Source organism: Miniopterus natalensis, chromosome 10 (genome assembly GCF_054644295.1).
Source record: "Miniopterus natalensis isolate mMinNat1 chromosome 10, mMinNat1.hap1, whole genome shotgun sequence".
Taxonomy (NCBI): domain Eukaryota; kingdom Metazoa; phylum Chordata; class Mammalia; order Chiroptera; family Miniopteridae; genus Miniopterus; species Miniopterus natalensis.
The window spans coordinates 73667407-73685753 of NC_142090.1; the positions used below are offsets into that span (position 1 = coordinate 73667407).

Consider the following 18347-nt stretch of genomic DNA (forward strand, 5'->3'; position numbering starts at 1 on the left):
GGCCTGTTTCTTTAATTCTTTGTGTGTGTTTTTTTCAGGATTTTAGCTGCTAAAAACATACCAGATTTTTAAATGCTGGTTGGTTAGAATAAAGTCACTACTATAACTTTGTAGAATAAACCACTAGTAGCCAGTTTTCCGGCCACTATATTGAACTAGCTCTTCTTTGGTTTTTATTTTAACTAGTTCCTGATAGTGACATTTTAGCTCTCTTAAACTATTTCTCAGAATATTCAGATTGCTGAACGCAGGAATGTGACGCTCCTCTGTGTTTTCCCAGTGCTGTCTTTGTCCTTGATTTGGCCTTAGGAAATACCAAAACGTAGGATTAAGGCTGAAAGTAATAGCTTACTAAAGGGTGCCAGATGTAAAGTCCTGTAAACACGCAGACTAGCATTTATGCCTTCCCATTCTTGGACTAAGTATCATAAAGAAAAAGTTTTAGTAATTTAAAGAGCCTGTCTGCTGTTGTATTTCATTCCCCAAATTTTCCTACCAGGTGGTGGGTGGGTTGATTAGGTGCCACTTGATTCCTCAGGCTAAAGTGTTTAAATAACCCGACAGTGCCCTGGATTTAAGTCTTAAGGTCAGTTTTTAAGAGCAAATGTGGTATTTTTTTACGTACTACTGCTTGTTCTACTTTTGAGAATATCGCCTCAACGTTTGGTCACTGAGATGTCCAACTCGTTAATTTGATTCTAGGCTAGCCATGTAAAAGCGGGAGGAAGCGCGGGTCTCATTCCAAGCCAGTTCCTGGAGGAGAAGAGAAAGGCATTTGTTAGAAGAGACTGGGACACTGCAGGTGATGAGCTCCACCCAATGATGTCCTTTGTGGATCCTTTCTTTGCCTTGTTTATCTGAACTAGCAAGTGAATTTATTTACTGTCTGTCTAGAATTAACCCCTCCCATCTGCTTCATTGTATCTCTCTCAAAAGTAAACTTTGTGGTCCCTTTCTGCCACCTGCTGGTATGGTACCAGAATTCAGTGGCTCAGCTGTCCCCTTCTGCCTTGTAGGATGCAACACTGGGGAGACGATTCTCCCACCCCTGTCGAACGCCACGGGGCAAGTTTATTATATTTTGACGTACTGTTTAAGTTATATTTATCTTTTCACCCTTCAGGCCCTTTTTGTGGAACCATAAGTAGCAAGAAAAAGAAAAAGATGATGTATCTCACAACCAGAAATGCAGGTGTGTTTGCAATACTCTTTGAGAAATCTAAGTGAAATAGCTTTATATTGTTAATCAGCGTCGCGTAAAGTCTAGGTGTACACTTTTCAGTGAATGTAATTCAGATCAGTACCCAATTCAAGGGGTTGGCATGTGAACACATGGTACAATTTAATATAAAGACATTACTTAAATCCTGATGTTATGTATGCTTATACTATGACCAGTGTGCTTTATGAGTATAGTTTACAATACAGTGAATTGCTTAGGATGCTTGTATTAATAAAAGAACAATGCTACAATTGAAACTATTTGTTCAGAGAACAAATGAACTTTGGCAGTCATTTATGTGTCATTTCTAAAGAGCAAAATGCCTTTATGAAGGTATTAATAGTGTTATGATTCAACCATAACATTGTCCGTGATATTTTTGGGAAAATAGTACTGACCAAATAAATCTTAGTCTGATCCAGTAGGATTCTTTCTTAAGTCTTTTAGACTTCAGGAAAGATAAATATTACCACTACCATAGTTACTCTTTAACGTTGTAGAGTGCAGCTCTGGGGGCTTACTCAGTGGATTGTTCATTGTAAAGTACTTTCTTGACTTTAGAGCTGCCTCTACTGGTGGGTGATAAACTAAATATCATACTATACAGGAAATAATGTAATATATTGTAACTGTAATAATGAGAAAATGGGCCCTCCCTTCATCTTGGTTACATCTACTGTGGAGAAAGGTGCTGTTAAAATCACTGAAGGAGGAAGCGTTACTATAACAGATGGAAGTTACAGCCACAGTAACGGCAAAATAATATTTCAGACTCAGCCTTATTACTCGTTAAATATGTGTTCTTAAAGCGTTCTTGCAGAACAGAAAATTTGTAATTTTACCATGGACTAGGATTTTGGAATGCATTTCCACTGAAAATAATTTGGATCCTATATTTTATTTTATACATGTTTTCAGAATCCTAATATTTAAATGTCAGCATGTTGTCTATGTGCATTTTATAATCAAATGGGTATTTGCCGAGTCTCCAAGATAGCATTTATTCTTTATGTCCCTGGAAGGGTGTGCTCATTCTACAAGGACTTATTTAAGCAGCCACGCCAGATATACTGCTGTCCTCTGTGTTTGATACTCACTTTTTAGCTGGATAAATTATACAGCCTATTCGTCACTGGATTATTTATCTTAAAGGAATTATTTCTACTCATGAATCAATAAGAAAAAGGTTTTATGGATGGACTATCTGGTACGGATAAAACACAGGCGTTTTTCTAACTGGGCTAGACACATTTTTAAGAACAAATGGATGGCGGCAGATGTTTAAATCAAAATATAAAATAATTTCTTGTACTTTACCAAATTGAGAAAAACAAATCTGGACTGAGTACAGCTCACCTAACATGTAACTACCGTGGCAGCTCAGTCACTACTGAACAGAGTAGCAGAGGTTTCTCATCTGTGCGAAAGACAGCCGAGTGTGATATTGTCCGTTTCCTTTCACGTGTAGAGTTCGACCGTCATGAAATCCAGATCTATGAGGAGGTAGCCAAAATGCCCCCCTTCCAGAGAAGGACGTTAGTATTAATAGGCGCTCAAGGTGTGGGGCGAAGAAGCCTGAAAAACAGGTTCATCGTGTTGAATCCCACCCGGTTTGGAACCACGGTGCCGTGTAAGTTGTGTGTGCTCTTCTCTGTTTAATTGGCAAGAAAATGTAGTGGGGGCAGTTTATTATCATCTTTAGTCCCAGATAATTTTTTATTTTGTCAGTGGAAACAACAAATAGGCGCTATTGACAGGTACTTGAAAGAGCACTGTTGCTGTCAGCCTGGTGGCAGTCGCTTCTCCAAACTCTTTAGTCCAGAAATGTTCGTTAAATACAAGTATTGGGGGTTGTGGCAGAATCAGCATTAACTTTGTATTTTCTTGTACATCTGATGTCGATCTGAAAAGTTGTCTTTTTCACCCTATTTTGGTATAAAGGAAAGGGAGAGACCTGGATCCTCCGTCACTTCCCAGTGTGGCAGTTCCTCTGTTAGTTTATGTGAGCCTGCAAGGCCATAGCCTAATTTTTGATAGCACAGCGAGAGTGATTCCTCTTCCAGAGCAGGCAGCATTAAATAAGGCCACAGAGATTGATCTGTAAAATAAACTGATACAGGAAGTATAACCATTAAGTGAACCAAACACTCATTTTATGACTTTCGCATGCTTTCCTATTTGTGTATTTACACGGGAAGTTCAGCAATGATGTCAGAAGTATGCTTGATGAGAATGGAATTGGATCAGGGAGTCAGATGATAGCACTGACTTATCAGAAGGACTCACATCTGTCTTTATTTTGAAGATCCATGAGCCTTTCCTTATGGGAACTTGCATGCTCTTTCCCCTGAGCAAGGCAGGAGACAGGCCTCTGTAACTTCCCTTTCTGTGCAGCTATTGCTGAGCAAGCCCCTGTTGTGATTAACACAGTGTTTCTTTAGGTATATTAATGCCTGTAAGTCGTTCTGAGTCAAATCTCAGCCTAACGTCACTCCAGCTCTCTTTGAAGAATTTTAGAGTTTCTCTGCTTCCATCCAGTTTGTTTTGAGGTTCGAGTCTCAGGGAGTAATCTTATTGCCAAAGTTCTTAGGGGTTGGTTGCTGGGAGTAACCTTATCATTGGCCCCCATGTGCTATTTGTAATCTCTTCAGGGTAAGGCTTTGGGTTCCGTTGTAGGCACCGTAAATCACTAAACTCACACAGATCCCGGTCAAGTAGTTATTAAAACCTCACTGTGCTCAAGGTATTTTAAGTATTTGAAAGTATTTTATTTTTGTCAAATTAATGCACATCCAGTATTTTAATTGAGTAGTAGTTAAAGACATACGATGGAAAAAATAACCCCTCTTTTCCTCTACCCCCGCCTTGGACCTCCTTACCAGACACAGTGGCTCTTCTTTCCCTCTGCTGTTCCTCTGGTAGTCTTCGTATTTCATTGTCTGCACTCTGCTCTTTCTTGCCTTGTGCAGCGTGGGCCTCCCCTGCTGACTTCCTGACTATCCTCCCAATAGAAAGATAGCTCTAGTTTCCGTTAATTCAGTTTTACTTCCCTGGACAGCCGCTCCCTCTTCCCCTACCCAGCAATCACTAGACGTCTTTTCTTCTCTCTGCCTTGATGGTATGTGTACAGTTTTGTTTTGAACCAAAGACTTACTTGTCTGTTAAGTTGTGTTTTCTCCTTGGAGGGCTCTGTCCCGGAACCTCGGTCTCTTAGCTTCAGCGAGCACGACACGCTCCCTATTCCGCCTGCCCCACTGTTGCCACAGGGATGTTTCTTCCCCTTTGTTGCCATCCTGGGTTGAAGCTGCTGTTCCTGGATCCCAGTTGCCTTCTTTCTTGGTTTATTGACTTCTTTTGCCCGGCACATCCTGTTGTGACTTCACAAGATGTGGTGTATGGGATGTAATTTCCACATCTTTGTATTTGAAGGTGTGTATTTTCTGCCCTGTATTTGAATGATTATTTAGCAGAGAGTAGAAATTCTAGATTGTAAAACTCAAAAGATGTTACTCTCTAATCCAGTTCTGTTAAGAAGTTTAGTGTCCCTCCTATTCTTGTTATTTCGTACATGACCTGATTTTTCTTTGACAGATATTCAGACTCTTTTGTTGTATTTTGTTGTTTTTCAGTATTTTGAAATTTAATAATGATGGGCCTTTGTGTGTGTATTTTTAAACTCATGCTGATGATTAGTGGGCTTCCTGTCACAATAAATTTGCTTATCTGGACATTTCACAGAAATGTAATTATGCAGCATGTGGAGTTTTGCGATGGGCTTCTTTATTTAACATAAAGTTCTCAAGGTTCATCCAAGTTACAGCTGGTGTCAGTACTTCGTTTCTTTTTGTTGCTGATGATATTCCACTTTGTGGCTCCACCACATCGTGTGTATCTGTTCACCACCTGATGGACATTTGAGTGCTCTGTTTTTTGCTATAATGAATAATGTTGCTGTTAGCATCTGTGTACAGGTACTTACATGAACATGTATATTTTCTTATTTCTCAGGAACAGAATTGGTAGGTCCAGTGACTCTATGTTTAACCTTTTGAGAAGCTGCCACATTGTTCTCCACAGTGGCCCCATTTACACTCCCAGCAATGTATGAAGGTTCCATTTTTTTAAAATATAATTATTGCAGTGACATTGGTTAATAAAAGTATATAAGTTTCAAGTGTACAGTTCTATAACACATCATCTACGTATTGTATTGTGTGTTCACCACCCCAAATCAAGTCTCCTTCTGTCACTATTTTTGCCCCCTCTACCCTCTTCTATCTGCCCCCACCCCCTTTCCCTCTGGTAATCACCACACTCTTGTCTGTGTCTATGAGGGTTTTGTTGTCGTTTGTTTTTTGCTTAATCTCGTCACCTTTTTCACTCAGACCCTTAACCCCCCCCCCCCCCGATAGCTTTCAATCTTTTCTCTATACCTGTCCCCTTTTCTGTTTTGTTTATTTTGTTCATTAGACTCCACATATGAGTGAGATAAATACGGTCCTTGTCTCTCTCTGACTGGCTTATTTCACTTAGCATAATGCTCTCCAGGTCCGTCACACAGTATTCCATGGTGCAAATGTCCCACAGCTTTGTTATCCACTCATCTACTGATGGGCACTGGGTCTGACTCCAAGCCTTGGCTGTTGTATAACGCTGCAGTGAACACAGGGGTGCATATATTCTTTTGAATTAGTGTTTTGGGCTTCTTCAGATACATTCCCAGAAGTGGAATTGCTGGGTCATAAGGCAGTTCCGTTTGTTATTTTTTGAGGAACCGCCATACTGCTTTCCACAGTGGCTGCACCAGTCTGCATGCCCACCAGCTGTGCGCCAACTAGGGTCCCCCTTTCTCCACACCCTCAGCAACAATTGTTTGTTGATTTATTGAGTTGAAGTTCATTTTGTTCTTATAAAAGTTTTCTTGGTATGTTATGTTTATTACAAGTAGTCAAAATACCATCAGCTTTTGATCTGGATTACTTTCTTATTTTAAGTGTATGTGTTTAATGGTTTCTTCAGATATTCTGCATATGTAAGTGCTTGATTAGAAGTTGAAAACTTTTTTATATCTGACCCAGCCAGGCTCAGATTACAGCTAAATTTGAAAGTCACACACAAACACACACACTCTGTCTCTCCCTCCCCCCCCCCCCAAGCTAGTATCAACACATTGGTAGAGAGCATCTGACTCTGCACCTTTGCAACAGTTTGAGAGGTGATAATAGTCCATGCCTAGCATGGCCCACGTTGCAGAGGAGTTGTATGTCTCTGCAAGTATTTAGAGCTCTAAAATACCAGACAAAGAATCCCCTAAATTTTGACTTGGTCTGTTTGTTCTCACATTCTCTCAGCAAGAATACACGTGTTGGATCAGAATAGAGAAAGTTATAGACCTTAATAACTTTGAGGTGGCTAGTTCCACCACTAAAGCTCAAAATGTAACATCATTCATGGGTAAAACTTCAGAAAATTGATAATACCAACTAAGAATAGGAGAACTTTGCTCAGTTGCTGGGCACTCAATTAGGAAATGTTAAAGTGCAAAGACATGATATAATTAATATTCCTTAAGGAGAAGGGAAGTGCTGGTCAGTTGAAAAGATACCCACTTGCACCATACCTCACACTTACTAGGATCCACTATAATGAAAAATGTAAATGCAGGACTCTGCTTCCAGGTAATTATACTTTGAGTTTCAAACTTACTTTATCAAGCACATTTTTTGGATACAAATTATATGTTGGGGACTGCCTTTTAAAACATTCTTATAAATCAGATCAGCAGACTGTTTTGCTCAAGGGCCACATGGTAAATGTTCTAGGCTCTGCAGATCTCTAGTCTTTGTTTCCATACTCCACCAGGATACAAGTGAAACCACAGGTGGTAAAAAGAATGAGCGTAGCTGTGGCCCAATAAAACTTTATTTACAAAAATGGGAAGTAGGCCAGATTTGTCCATAGATACTAAACGGAAAAATCTTAAGCTGCCCTGTTCATTTTAGTCTATTTTCTAATACCCCGCCTTCTCTTTGTGTAAATTCTCAACATTGTTTTATTTAGTTACCTCGCGGAAACCAAGGGAAGATGAAAAAGATGGCCAGGCGTATAAGTTCGTGTCACGGTCTGAGATGGAAGCAGATATTAAAGCTGGAAAGTATTTGGAACATGGGGAATATGAAGGAAATCTCTATGGAACCAAGATTGACTCTATTCTTGAAGTTGTCCAAACTGGGCGAACTTGCATTTTGGATGTCAACCCACAAGTAAGCTGCATGGATTCCAAAGCCATTTTTAAAATTTCATTTCCTGTGGAGTTTTTGTTTTGATTTGAGATTGTGAATGTAGCTCTTTCCCTCCATTACCTGTTGGTGATAGGGAACCTTATTATGCACCCACTGGTTAAATAAACCTCTGACCAATTAGCCAAGCACTAGAAACATGATAGACATTTAATATTTATTTACTTGCTCAAGTAATATGTAAATGCATACATTAGGAAATGTTAAATTTAAACTAGGCTGCAAACTAGACATGGGGATGTAAAGTACAGCATAGGAAATAAAGTCAATAATATTGCAGTAACTGTTTGGTGCCACTTGGGTACTGGAAATATCAGGGGGAACACTTTGTAAAGTATATGATTGTCTAACCACTATGCTGTACACCTGAAATTAATACTAAATAATATTGAATGTCAACTATAACTGAAAGAATTTTTTAAATTAAAAATAAAAAGATTAAAAATTTGAAGTCACACCCCTTCCCACCCAACACACACACACACTCACACACTCATTTCATTCTCATTACATTCCATGTCTCTCTCACCAACCCCTTCGCACCCCACTGCATTCAGCCCAACCTCACTCCCCTACTCAGACATAAATATTACTGAGTTTGGTGTGTATCTTTCTGTCTTTCCAGTGTGCCTTAAGTAAAAAAAAAAAATATATGTATATAACATATATATAATATATACACATATACATATCTATACTGCAATGGATTTTCTATTTTTGTTGATTCTTTTTACATAAATGGAAAAATTCTATAAGAATTCTTTAGCTTTTTTTCATTAAACAGTATTTCTCGAAGACCTTTTCCTGTCAGTTACTATAGTGCTATTCTTTGTAATTACTACATAGTATTTCATAATATAGATGTATATTAATTTATATAACCACACTCCAGTTAATAGACACTGAAATTATTTCTAGCTTTTTCAATATTAACAGAATTCTACAATTAACATGGAAAACATTCACATCATTCTTGATGACTCAGAGTATGAGACAGGTCAGAACACAATTATGGATCACTGTGTGAGGAAAGTACTGTATGGAATCAAAAGGATAGAAGTGGGGCAAGTGTTAAATTATATTCTTAACCCTTAGGAAGCGGGCAGATAGACTTTAATTACTTAGTAAAAATTAAAGGGTAACAGTACAGATTCTAATCCTTATAAGTTGGTGTGTAATTGTGCTTCTGCACAGGCCCTGAAGGTCCTGAGGACGTCTGAGTTCATGCCCTACGTTGTATTCATTGCTGCTCCAGAGCTAGAGACGCTGCGCGCCATGCACAAAGCTGTGGTGGACGCTGGCATCGCCACCAAGCTTTTGACGGTGAGCAGTTCTTTCTAAGTTAACAATGTTACTTCCTCCTACAATTTATCTTTTTCCCCCATTTTTTGAGCATGTTTAATTCTATATAATCATTTATGGAATAAATATGTAATGTGTTATAGAATAAAAATTTATTCACTAGATATAGTTAGGATTTGGAACAGTGTTGCTTTTACTTAAAAATGATTGTTCACTTTAAAACAAATGTTTACTCCCTCTATGCAAATGAAGTGGGCTGGTATTAACATATGCATATTAATCCAACCCCCTCATTTTACTAAGGAGGAAACAGGGCCCCAAAGCCATTTTTGTTTCTGTTACATGTTTTCTCTTGTCCTCTCTCTTCTTTTTTCATATTATGGAAATTTTAAAATATACACAACAGAGGGGGAAAATGAACTTCCATGTGCCCGTCACCTGGCTGCAGTTACTCTCCTCACTTCCTTGCTTACTTTGAATTACTTTGAAGCAAATTTTTGATATATCAGCTATAAATATTTAGTATTTATCTCTAAAAGATAAAGGCTTTTCAAACATAACACTAACACCATTAACATGTAAAAAATTTAAGAGCAGCTTCTTAATATCATCACTATACCGTCTCTATTTGAATTTCCCCAAGATTTTATTTTATTTTTTCAAATATATCTTTATTGATCTCAGAGAGAGGAGAGGGAGAGAGAGAGACAGAAACATCAATGATGAGAGAGTCATTGATCAAGCCCACAACCGAGCATGTGCCCTGACCAGGAATCGAACCCCAATCGCCTGGATCCCAGGTCGACGCTCAACCGCTGCGCCATGCCCGGCAGGGCTCCCCAAGATTTATAAATTTTTTTTTTACAGCTGCTTTGTTCAAATCAGGATCCGAATAAGGTCGACACATTGCATTTACCTAACGTTTTCTAAATCTCCCCCACCCACAGCATAACTGAGGTGTAATTGACCTACAATAAACTGTACACATTGAAAGTGTACAACTTAAAACGGGGGCATATGTATAGACCTGTGAAGCCATCGCCGTCAGGGCAGGGGACATGTTCATCACCTCCAGATGCTTCCTCGGCCCCTTCACAGCCCCTCCCTCCTGCTGCTTCCACTCTTCCTACACTGTGGCCACTAAGCCTTGAATGAGGTAGTTTTAGTCCACTTTGCTTTCTTTCAGGTTGCTCCCTGTCTATGCTTAACGTTCTGAATAGCTGCAATATAGTTACAATAAGCATTTTCATGGTGTTGTCTACCAACTCCAACATTTGTGTCAGTTTTGATTGACTGACTCTGCTCCTCAGGATGGGTCCTGTTTTCCTGCTTCTGTGTAATCCTGTTACTTTTTTATTAGATGCCAGGCATTTTGAGCTTTGTTCTGATGCAGTTTCTGGAACTAAGTTTGTTCCTTTCAGGTCTTGCTTTTGAAGTTTGTTAGGGAAGGCCAGAGCAGTTCTCACTTTAGGGGCATTTATTTTCCACTACTGAGGCAAGCCCATTGAGTACTCTCCCGCATGGCCTGTGTGTCCTGAGGTTTTCTGTTCTGCCTGGTGGGACTAGGTCCTGTTCCTGGCTCAGGATGAGTACGTCTCATTCATTCTGGTAGTTCTTTGGTGGCCTCGGGTAATGGTAGACACACACAGTTGGTGCTCGGCCACTTGCTGGAAGGGGACCTTTTGCAGGTCTTCGAAGATCTCTCTGCTCTGTGATTCTGTTTCATTCTGGTAGTCTGTCCTGCGAACTCTCGGTCTCCCTGGACTCGCAGCTCTGTCCCGACTTAGTCCAATAGGCTCCTTCTGGGCAATGCCTCGCTGTGGTGCAGCGCGGAAACTCCTTCAAGTCTGTGATTGGGGTGACCGTAGGGCTCACTTCCTTTGTTTCCTGTCTCTCTGGGATCTCTGTCTTCCACTGCCTGATGTACGATGTCTTAAACACTGTTATTCCACACATTTTGTCTCTTTTAGTTGCCAAGGGGGAGAGTTAGTCTGATTCCTGTTAGTGCATCTTAGCTGGCAGCAGACGTCCCTTTAGTCTCTTTTAATCTTAGATTCTCACTGCCTCCCTCCTCCCCTCTTTTAACTTTCTAGTTTAGCTGTTCAGAAATTTGTCATTTATCCTGTAGAGTGTTCCGTAGTCTGAGTTCTGTCCCCCATTGTGTCACTATTCAAGTAGGCCCTTGAGACCTTATTTTGTGAGGCCAATAGTCTCACATAGCTTCTTTGCTCTCTGGTATGACAAATGTTCCAGGCTCACCTTGAACATTTCCCATTCATTCCAAGCCAGCAATCACTATTCCTCCAAGAAGCTCTGGTTTGTTTTAGGGGTAAATGGTATTTGAAGACCATAACACCCAGGTTTACGTCGTCACAAGATTGATCGTTGTTTCTAGCTGCGCCTTTTGGATAGACCGAGTTAGGAAATGAGCTTTTCTTTGTGTATGTTTGAAGGAAACTACATTGTGAATTCATAGTGATATTTCCCAATCAAATTCAGGATTACAGGGTTTTTATTTAACCTCTGTTACATGTTTTAACTCATTCTCCTATGCTGAGTGTCCCAGGTCTCAGAAACACTGGGAATGTGAGAACATTACATAGTTGCTCATTTGCTGTGCCCCACAGTGTACACCCAGTGGTCTGCTGATAAGTAGACCAGCAGTTACCGGGTTTGAGTGCTGTGAGTTGGGCTTTCTTCCTAGTTCCTTATCCTCGTGGTTTACACCACTAAGTACACACAGTTTAATCGCTGTGTTTCAAGGTAATTCGAATACTTCCTTTCTGTGTACTTGGCCCCATTATTACCCTTTTTGATGTTTAAATGGTCTTGTCTTTAGCTAGTAGAAGCCTATCCAACTTGACTTTTGAGTCTTTTTAACACAACCCCAATAATCTTTGAGAATTCTCTGCTTCCTGGTGCGAAAAGCTATTCCAGGTTATCTTTACACATTTCTTGGCCCACACCTGAACAGCCATTTGAAAGCCCTAGTTCCTTTTAGTGGGAAATGGCATTTAGCAAGAACATAGGTGCTAACGGAGTGCGTGCAGCTTGATCACTGTTTCTTGGCCTTTTATGTGGCCAGAAGTGGGAAATACATTTTCCCCTTTTAGAAAACATGCAGGATTGGTTTAATGTGATAGTTGAAATACAAAGTTTTTATTATTTTTACTTCTTTGACTTTATGTGTCTTTTTTCCTCTTATGCTGAAAATGTTGGTTTCCTGATGACATTAACATAATTACTGTGTGTGTATACACACACACACTTTATATGACTTCTGGGTAACAATATCAGTATTAATATTAACAATATGATTATTGAAAAGTTTCAAGTTTTAGACTTTTTTCTAAATTGTTCTTAGGCTATATCCCAATCGGTATTATTTTCAAGTCGCTGAGTTTCAGACATTTTTCTAAATTGTTCTCAGGATATATCCCACTGAGTATTATTTTAAAGTTGCTGAAATAGTTCCTTTGTGGTTAAGCCATCAACTTGAAACAGAGGTTTGTTTCATTTTGCATTTTATTTTTAGGTATTGCTCTTCATTTCATTTGAATTTAATTTTGTTACATAAATTTATACATTTTCATAGTTCTGAAGTAAATCTTAAAAACAAAAAAATCTCGTTTTCCTCCATTCTGTTCCCTCCCACCCACATGGGTAGCCATTTTCAATATTTTTTAGTATAAGCAAGTGTGTATGTGTACCCTCCCTCCCCCATTTCTTACATAAAGGGTAGCTGATTAGTTTGCCTGTATTTTCACTCACATATTCTGAGGATCACTCTTTAGCCCATGAGAGAGATTCAACTTTTTCTCCATCTGTATGGTATACTCCATTATTGTTACAAGATTATTATTGTCCATAAAACGGATTTTTTTTTTTTAACAAGCCAGGTTGCTAATGACTATAATAGGTAAGAATAGTTTTCAAATTGAACTGTTGGCTGATAACAGATCTATAATAAAAGGTATTTTAGATTTTTCAAGCTTACTTAGAAATCTCAGTGAAAGTATTAACTAAAAAGTACTAGTGGCCTACTTGGGAACCCACTTTTCTTTCCTTTCCTTGCTATTAACTTACATACCTTTGTTATGCTGATGACTCCTAATTTATATACAGGTAACTCTGACCTCAGAGCTCTGACTTGCATAACCAATTCACCTGCTTGCTTTACATCCTACTTGGATGACTCAGAGACGTCTTACACTTAACATGTACAAAGCAGAACATTTGCTTCCCCCCCCCCCCAAAAAAATCATGTTCTCTCCATCCCCGCTTCCCAGCTCTGCATCTTCTAAACCCACCCATTTACTCAGGCTAGAAACCCAAGAGCATTCTTGATTCATTCATTTTCCTCACTTTTCACATCCAGCCCATCAGCCAATCCTAATGATTTTACCACCAAAATACATATATTTCCTATCTGGGTCATTTCCATATCCTTTGCCACCATCGTAATCCAGAGATGTCTCCATTGCATCTAGGTCCTTCATGAACTATTCCATGTTCATCTCAACTTATTAACACCCCTCCCCCAAACCATCTGGTCTTCTCTCAGTGCCTTCAACACATCAGGTTGTTTCCCTCCTGGGTCCTACATTGCTGTTTCCTCCACCTGGAGTGCACTTTCTCCCACTTTGGTTCTCATTTTAAAAGTCATTTACTCAGTATCTTTGTAATCACTCTCTGAAGTAGATCTCTTAAAATGCTTTGTTCTTGGTTGTTTTCATTTATGGTACTTACTGCAACTTGCAAGTTTTTGTATTTATTTGCCCTTTATCTGTCTCCTCCACTATAGAGTAGGAACTCCTCTGTCTTATTCATTGTTATATCCATAAATAATAAGTCACAGTAGACACTTTCATAGAAACTCTATAAATATTTGAAGAACATGTAGAATTATTGTGAAATTTCAAAACACTTGTAGCTTAATGAAAAGCTTTACTTGTTCATGCAGAACCCATTACTTATTTATTCCCCCACATCATTCCAAAATAACTAGAAATATCTTATGAAACATAAATAATGCTAGCAAAAATAAATAAGGTAAAGTTAGCCTTCAAAATACACTTGTAAGGTTCTCTTTCTTAGATATAGGCAGCAAATTTGGCTTTGAGCTTGACAGCCACTAGAAATTGGGTTCCATGATTTAGAGCCCACAAGATAAAAATCTATTACCTTAGATTTCACCCTAAAATTATTGTCAGCAGCTTTTTAATTAGGAATCTTATCCTAATATCAGTGACACAGAAGATACAGGATACAAATATGAACGCAGCTGGAAAGGCGAGTACAGGAGCAGGTGGTAATGTCTTTTTTAACACTCTATATAGATGAGATTTTGAGAATTAATATCAGAATCACAATTTAATAATTGTCCAACCTACTTATTTCTTATGTTCACTTTGAGTTGGTATTTGAGCAAGTAAGTATACATTATAATAAAAACATTTCCTTTTAAAACTCTTCAACAGGACTCTGACTTGAAGAAAACAGTGGATGAAAGTGCCCGAATTCAGAGAGCTTACAACCACTATTTCGATTTGATCATTGTAAACGACAATCTGGACAAAGCCTTTGAGAAACTGCAAACTGCCATAGAGAAACTGAGAATGGAGCCGCAGTGGGTCCCCATCAGCTGGGTCTACTGATGATTCAATAAGGTTCACAATTAAAGTACAACTTTTAGAAAGTGACTACAGCAAATATGCCTTCTACTGAGAAAACGTGTGTGCAGGTAGAAGGCATCTGCCAAGTCCAGGCATTTTTACTGTGTAGATTGAAATACCAGTACACTATTCTGAATTTTTATAGACAATGTGGGCAGGAAGGTGTACTAAAATATAATTTATCTTAATTTTTCTAACTTTTTATGGACAATCTATTCATATCACATAAAGAAATGCGTTGAAGCATTTTGTAATATGTTTTGATTTAGTACCCTTGCCTTTTTCATCACAGGAATTTTCAACTCATTCATTTGAACATTGGTCTCACATTTCCACTGTGATAATGAATACTTGAAATAGTTTTGTAAAGTTGTCATTTAGTTCAGTATTTAACTAGTGATGGGTCTCTGATTGGGAGAAAATGGTAGTTATTGGCCTTCTTTCCTAATATAATTTCTTACAGAAGCAGAACTTCAATATCAGTGCTACAGCAAGTCTACGACCATCCAAGTCTGACATCAGAAGTCTGCTCAAAGCTACATAGTTTTGTTATTTCAGAGATGTGTGGCTATCCATACTGATTTATATAGATAAACCAATATAGCGGTATATTTCCCCCTCCATTGATATAAATGAAGAGCAATACCTTGCACTCTCATTTGTTGCAAAGACAGGCTGATGTTAAGTTACCATGTACACAGCAAGCGAGGCCGGGCAGGCTCAGAGAGTGCCTTCAATAAACCTTACAGCAAAGTGACACCGTTGATTTATTTTCACAGGTAAAAATTTAACTGACAAAAATGACCGTACTTCTTCAAACAGGTTTTTACTAGGATGTGGTCAGCAAATGTATCATGCCTCTGCATATTTCTGTGATGCTTAAAAATGCCTCTCAGTGTGCTGTTTCGGAGGGGCTGTGAGCAATCAGTGTGCTTTTTGAAGTATGATGTGATCATTAAGGTATTTGATTTGTGTTGAGAACCCAATGCACTGAATGATTTTTAAAACTTGGAAATAATGGTCAGCTGTTGTATCTATATATAACACATACATTATATAATATGTACATTGTATGTATTATATAATATATTATTAAATAATATTTTAATTTTTTTTACATTTATGTAAGGAAATGCACTTCTTTGTTTAATGGTTGGGAAAAAAACAGTCCTCCTGTAGATGCATTAATATATACCGATTTCCAAATTGACCTCAGTTAATACCTTCCTTTAGGATTCTCGGATGGCGTAAATTCTTCCTGAAACGTATTCAGAGATGCAGCTCGTCATCCCACTAAGTCAGCCGTACTTTATATTGCTGCTAACTTCTCACATAAAAGTACTCACACTTAAAGGGTTGGGTGCTTAAGTGTTGGTGGTTGTCTTTGTCTGGTGGTAGGCACCAGGCGCCTGGCTGCTGAATTTGTTTCCCATCACCAGGGCTGTCACATGGGGTGGCCATGGGAGGGCTGGAAAGGGGAGGACATGCATGGTGATGAGTGGTGCGCACCCTTTGTTTTAAATCTTTTCACAGTGAAGTGAAACTCTCAAGTTGCTGTATTGTTAAATTGGAAATCCATAGGTATTTTTAATTTCAGAATTTCATATCCAGAACACAAACTCATCTTCTTTGTCCTAGGATAGGAAATTGGTGGAAAAACGGATCACATTTTTTTAATAACTTTGATAACTTTTAAACCACATGTATTTACATCACATTGTTGGCTTCTCAGAGCAGCGTGAATCCAAGCAGTGTCGAGGTGAGGTCCTATGACTTAGTGTTCCCACACACTGTACATTTTAAGAAAAATTTCATTTCCACATTCTCCTGTGTGCCTTCATCTGTGAATAGCTTTGGGATCCTTGTAGCAGCACAGTTTATCCACAAATTATTTCAGTCATGTTGGCAAAATAGAGACGACTTTTACATCATATGTATTTTTGGCTTTATCATATTATATAAAATGCATATTATTTAGAAAATAGTCTTACACGTAAAGGAGTTATTTCTATTATAAATGGTACTCATCACTACTCAGTTAATACACACTAGCTCCCTCCTGATACGAAATAAAACGATGCAGTTTAGTTCATTTCAGCCCAGAAGCCAGAGTTGAAGGGAATACATTTAGAAAAGTTCATATCTCAATAAAGAGTCATTGAACTTGAAACTCAAGTCCCATCTGAGTCTGCAGGAACCAGCAGAGCTCTGCAGGGCAAGGAGTCCCAGCAGCGCAGCAGTGAGAGTGGCCTGAGATGATTAGCTTTCCCAAGGAAAAGGTGGTTTCAAGTGATCTTGAACAATTGCTGATAGTTATGCTTATGTTTTTGGGAAACACAATGTGCCTGTCAGGACATTAATGCACCTGAGGGAGGATCCCTTGTGGGCAGGTGGGGGCACAACTATTTATATACAACTAAATATATTTTTTTCAGTTTCAAATGCACAGATATCCAGAGTTGATGACTCTGGTTAAGTAATTTAACTCTAACTACTGGAATGTATGTGATGTGCTATAAGTAGAATTTCACCTTTCTTTCAGCCATGACCTGATCGTGCAACCGCGATTTCTGTTTGATGCTTGGGTAGTGTCAGATATCCAGTACATCAGGGCTGGATTTACTCTGGCTAACTCTATACAGTTGCTGAATGCAGCTTACTGAAAACCATTATCATAAACCTAGTATGACTACAGCAAAAGTGGCTGGAACCTAGATTCTAGAATCTAGTAAAATTTATTTATAATTGCTTATAAGGATGAGTTTTCCTTAAAAGAACAAATTGGTTATTAATACAAATTTAGAAAATGCAGACTAGCAATAAAATACAATCGTGGCATTACAGATTATAGCCAGATAGATACTAGCTGCTTTGACCATAATATCCCAATAACGGTAAAAGATGATCTTTACTTTAAAAATTTATTAAATTGGTACTTATTTTTATGTATAATAAGTGTCATGATCATGATGGGGGTTGATTTTCAAGATAGATAGCCATGGGGTTATTATTTTGAATTGGCAAACATTGAACATAAAAGTTTGAAAATTGGTCAAGGTAATGATCTGCTTAACATTGTGCTTTACAACTTTTGAAAAAAACACTCCATTTCCCAGAAATCACTGGCTAGACAGCCAATAATTTTGTAGTAACTAACCTTTATACTAAATATGGAAAAAGCAGTCCTGAAATTTTATGTATATAGATAGCAGATCATTTTTTAAATGTTTGAGTCACCATATATATATATAATATATACAGTTATGTGTATAATATGTAAAATTCTCCCAAAATACATGAATAATAAAACTAAATATATTCACCCATGTAATTATAGCTAGTGTTCTTAAATTTTTAGTTACTTCCAAATTCTTATACATTCTGGAACTTTTTTCACATTGTTTGAAAGGGCTTTGGTCTTACCGTGAGTCAGGTACTGATCTTTTTGAAAAATAAATGAAGTATTGAGCCCATAAAATTAACATTACAACTTAATTTCCTTAAGGAAAAAGGAGAGTCCTAGATGGAAACCTCTTGGGAAATACTTATTTAAACCTTCTAACGAATTTGTGACACAGTTCGGGCTTCGAGGTCATGGTACCTGCCTTCCTCTTGTTCCAAAGGATGTGCTGTGAGATCACAGTTCATGTAATAACATCTGTGATGTATTTTGAGTTCTTGGGACAAATTCAGTATTTTAAATGATACGACTATTATATATAGTACAAGTGAATATTATTCACAAACTTAATAGCATTGACCAATAATTTAGCACCGTATCAGTTTTTATGTAAATATACATTGTATACCTGAGGAAGATAGCAACTCTCTAGTTTTCTAAGGTGAGAT

At 38.2% G+C, this 18347-nt stretch overlaps 1 protein-coding gene across 1 annotated transcript in view; it reads left to right on the forward strand.

The window, feature by feature from the left end:
• The window catches only part of PALS2 (protein associated with LIN7 2, MAGUK p55 family member), a 30100-nt gene extending 14453 nt beyond the window's left edge, over positions 1-15647 (forward strand). Inside the window, exons 6-11 of the mRNA XM_087821209.1 lie at positions 703-802; positions 1124-1192; positions 2691-2852; positions 7283-7485; positions 8716-8844; positions 14304-15647. Coding sequence (XP_087677335.1) covers positions 703-802; positions 1124-1192; positions 2691-2852; positions 7283-7485; positions 8716-8844; positions 14304-14480 — 840 coding nt within the window. The 3' untranslated portion in view covers positions 14481-15647. The remainder of the gene's footprint in view (positions 1-702; positions 803-1123; positions 1193-2690; positions 2853-7282; positions 7486-8715; positions 8845-14303) is intronic.
• Positions 15648-18347: the final 2700 nt, after the last annotated feature.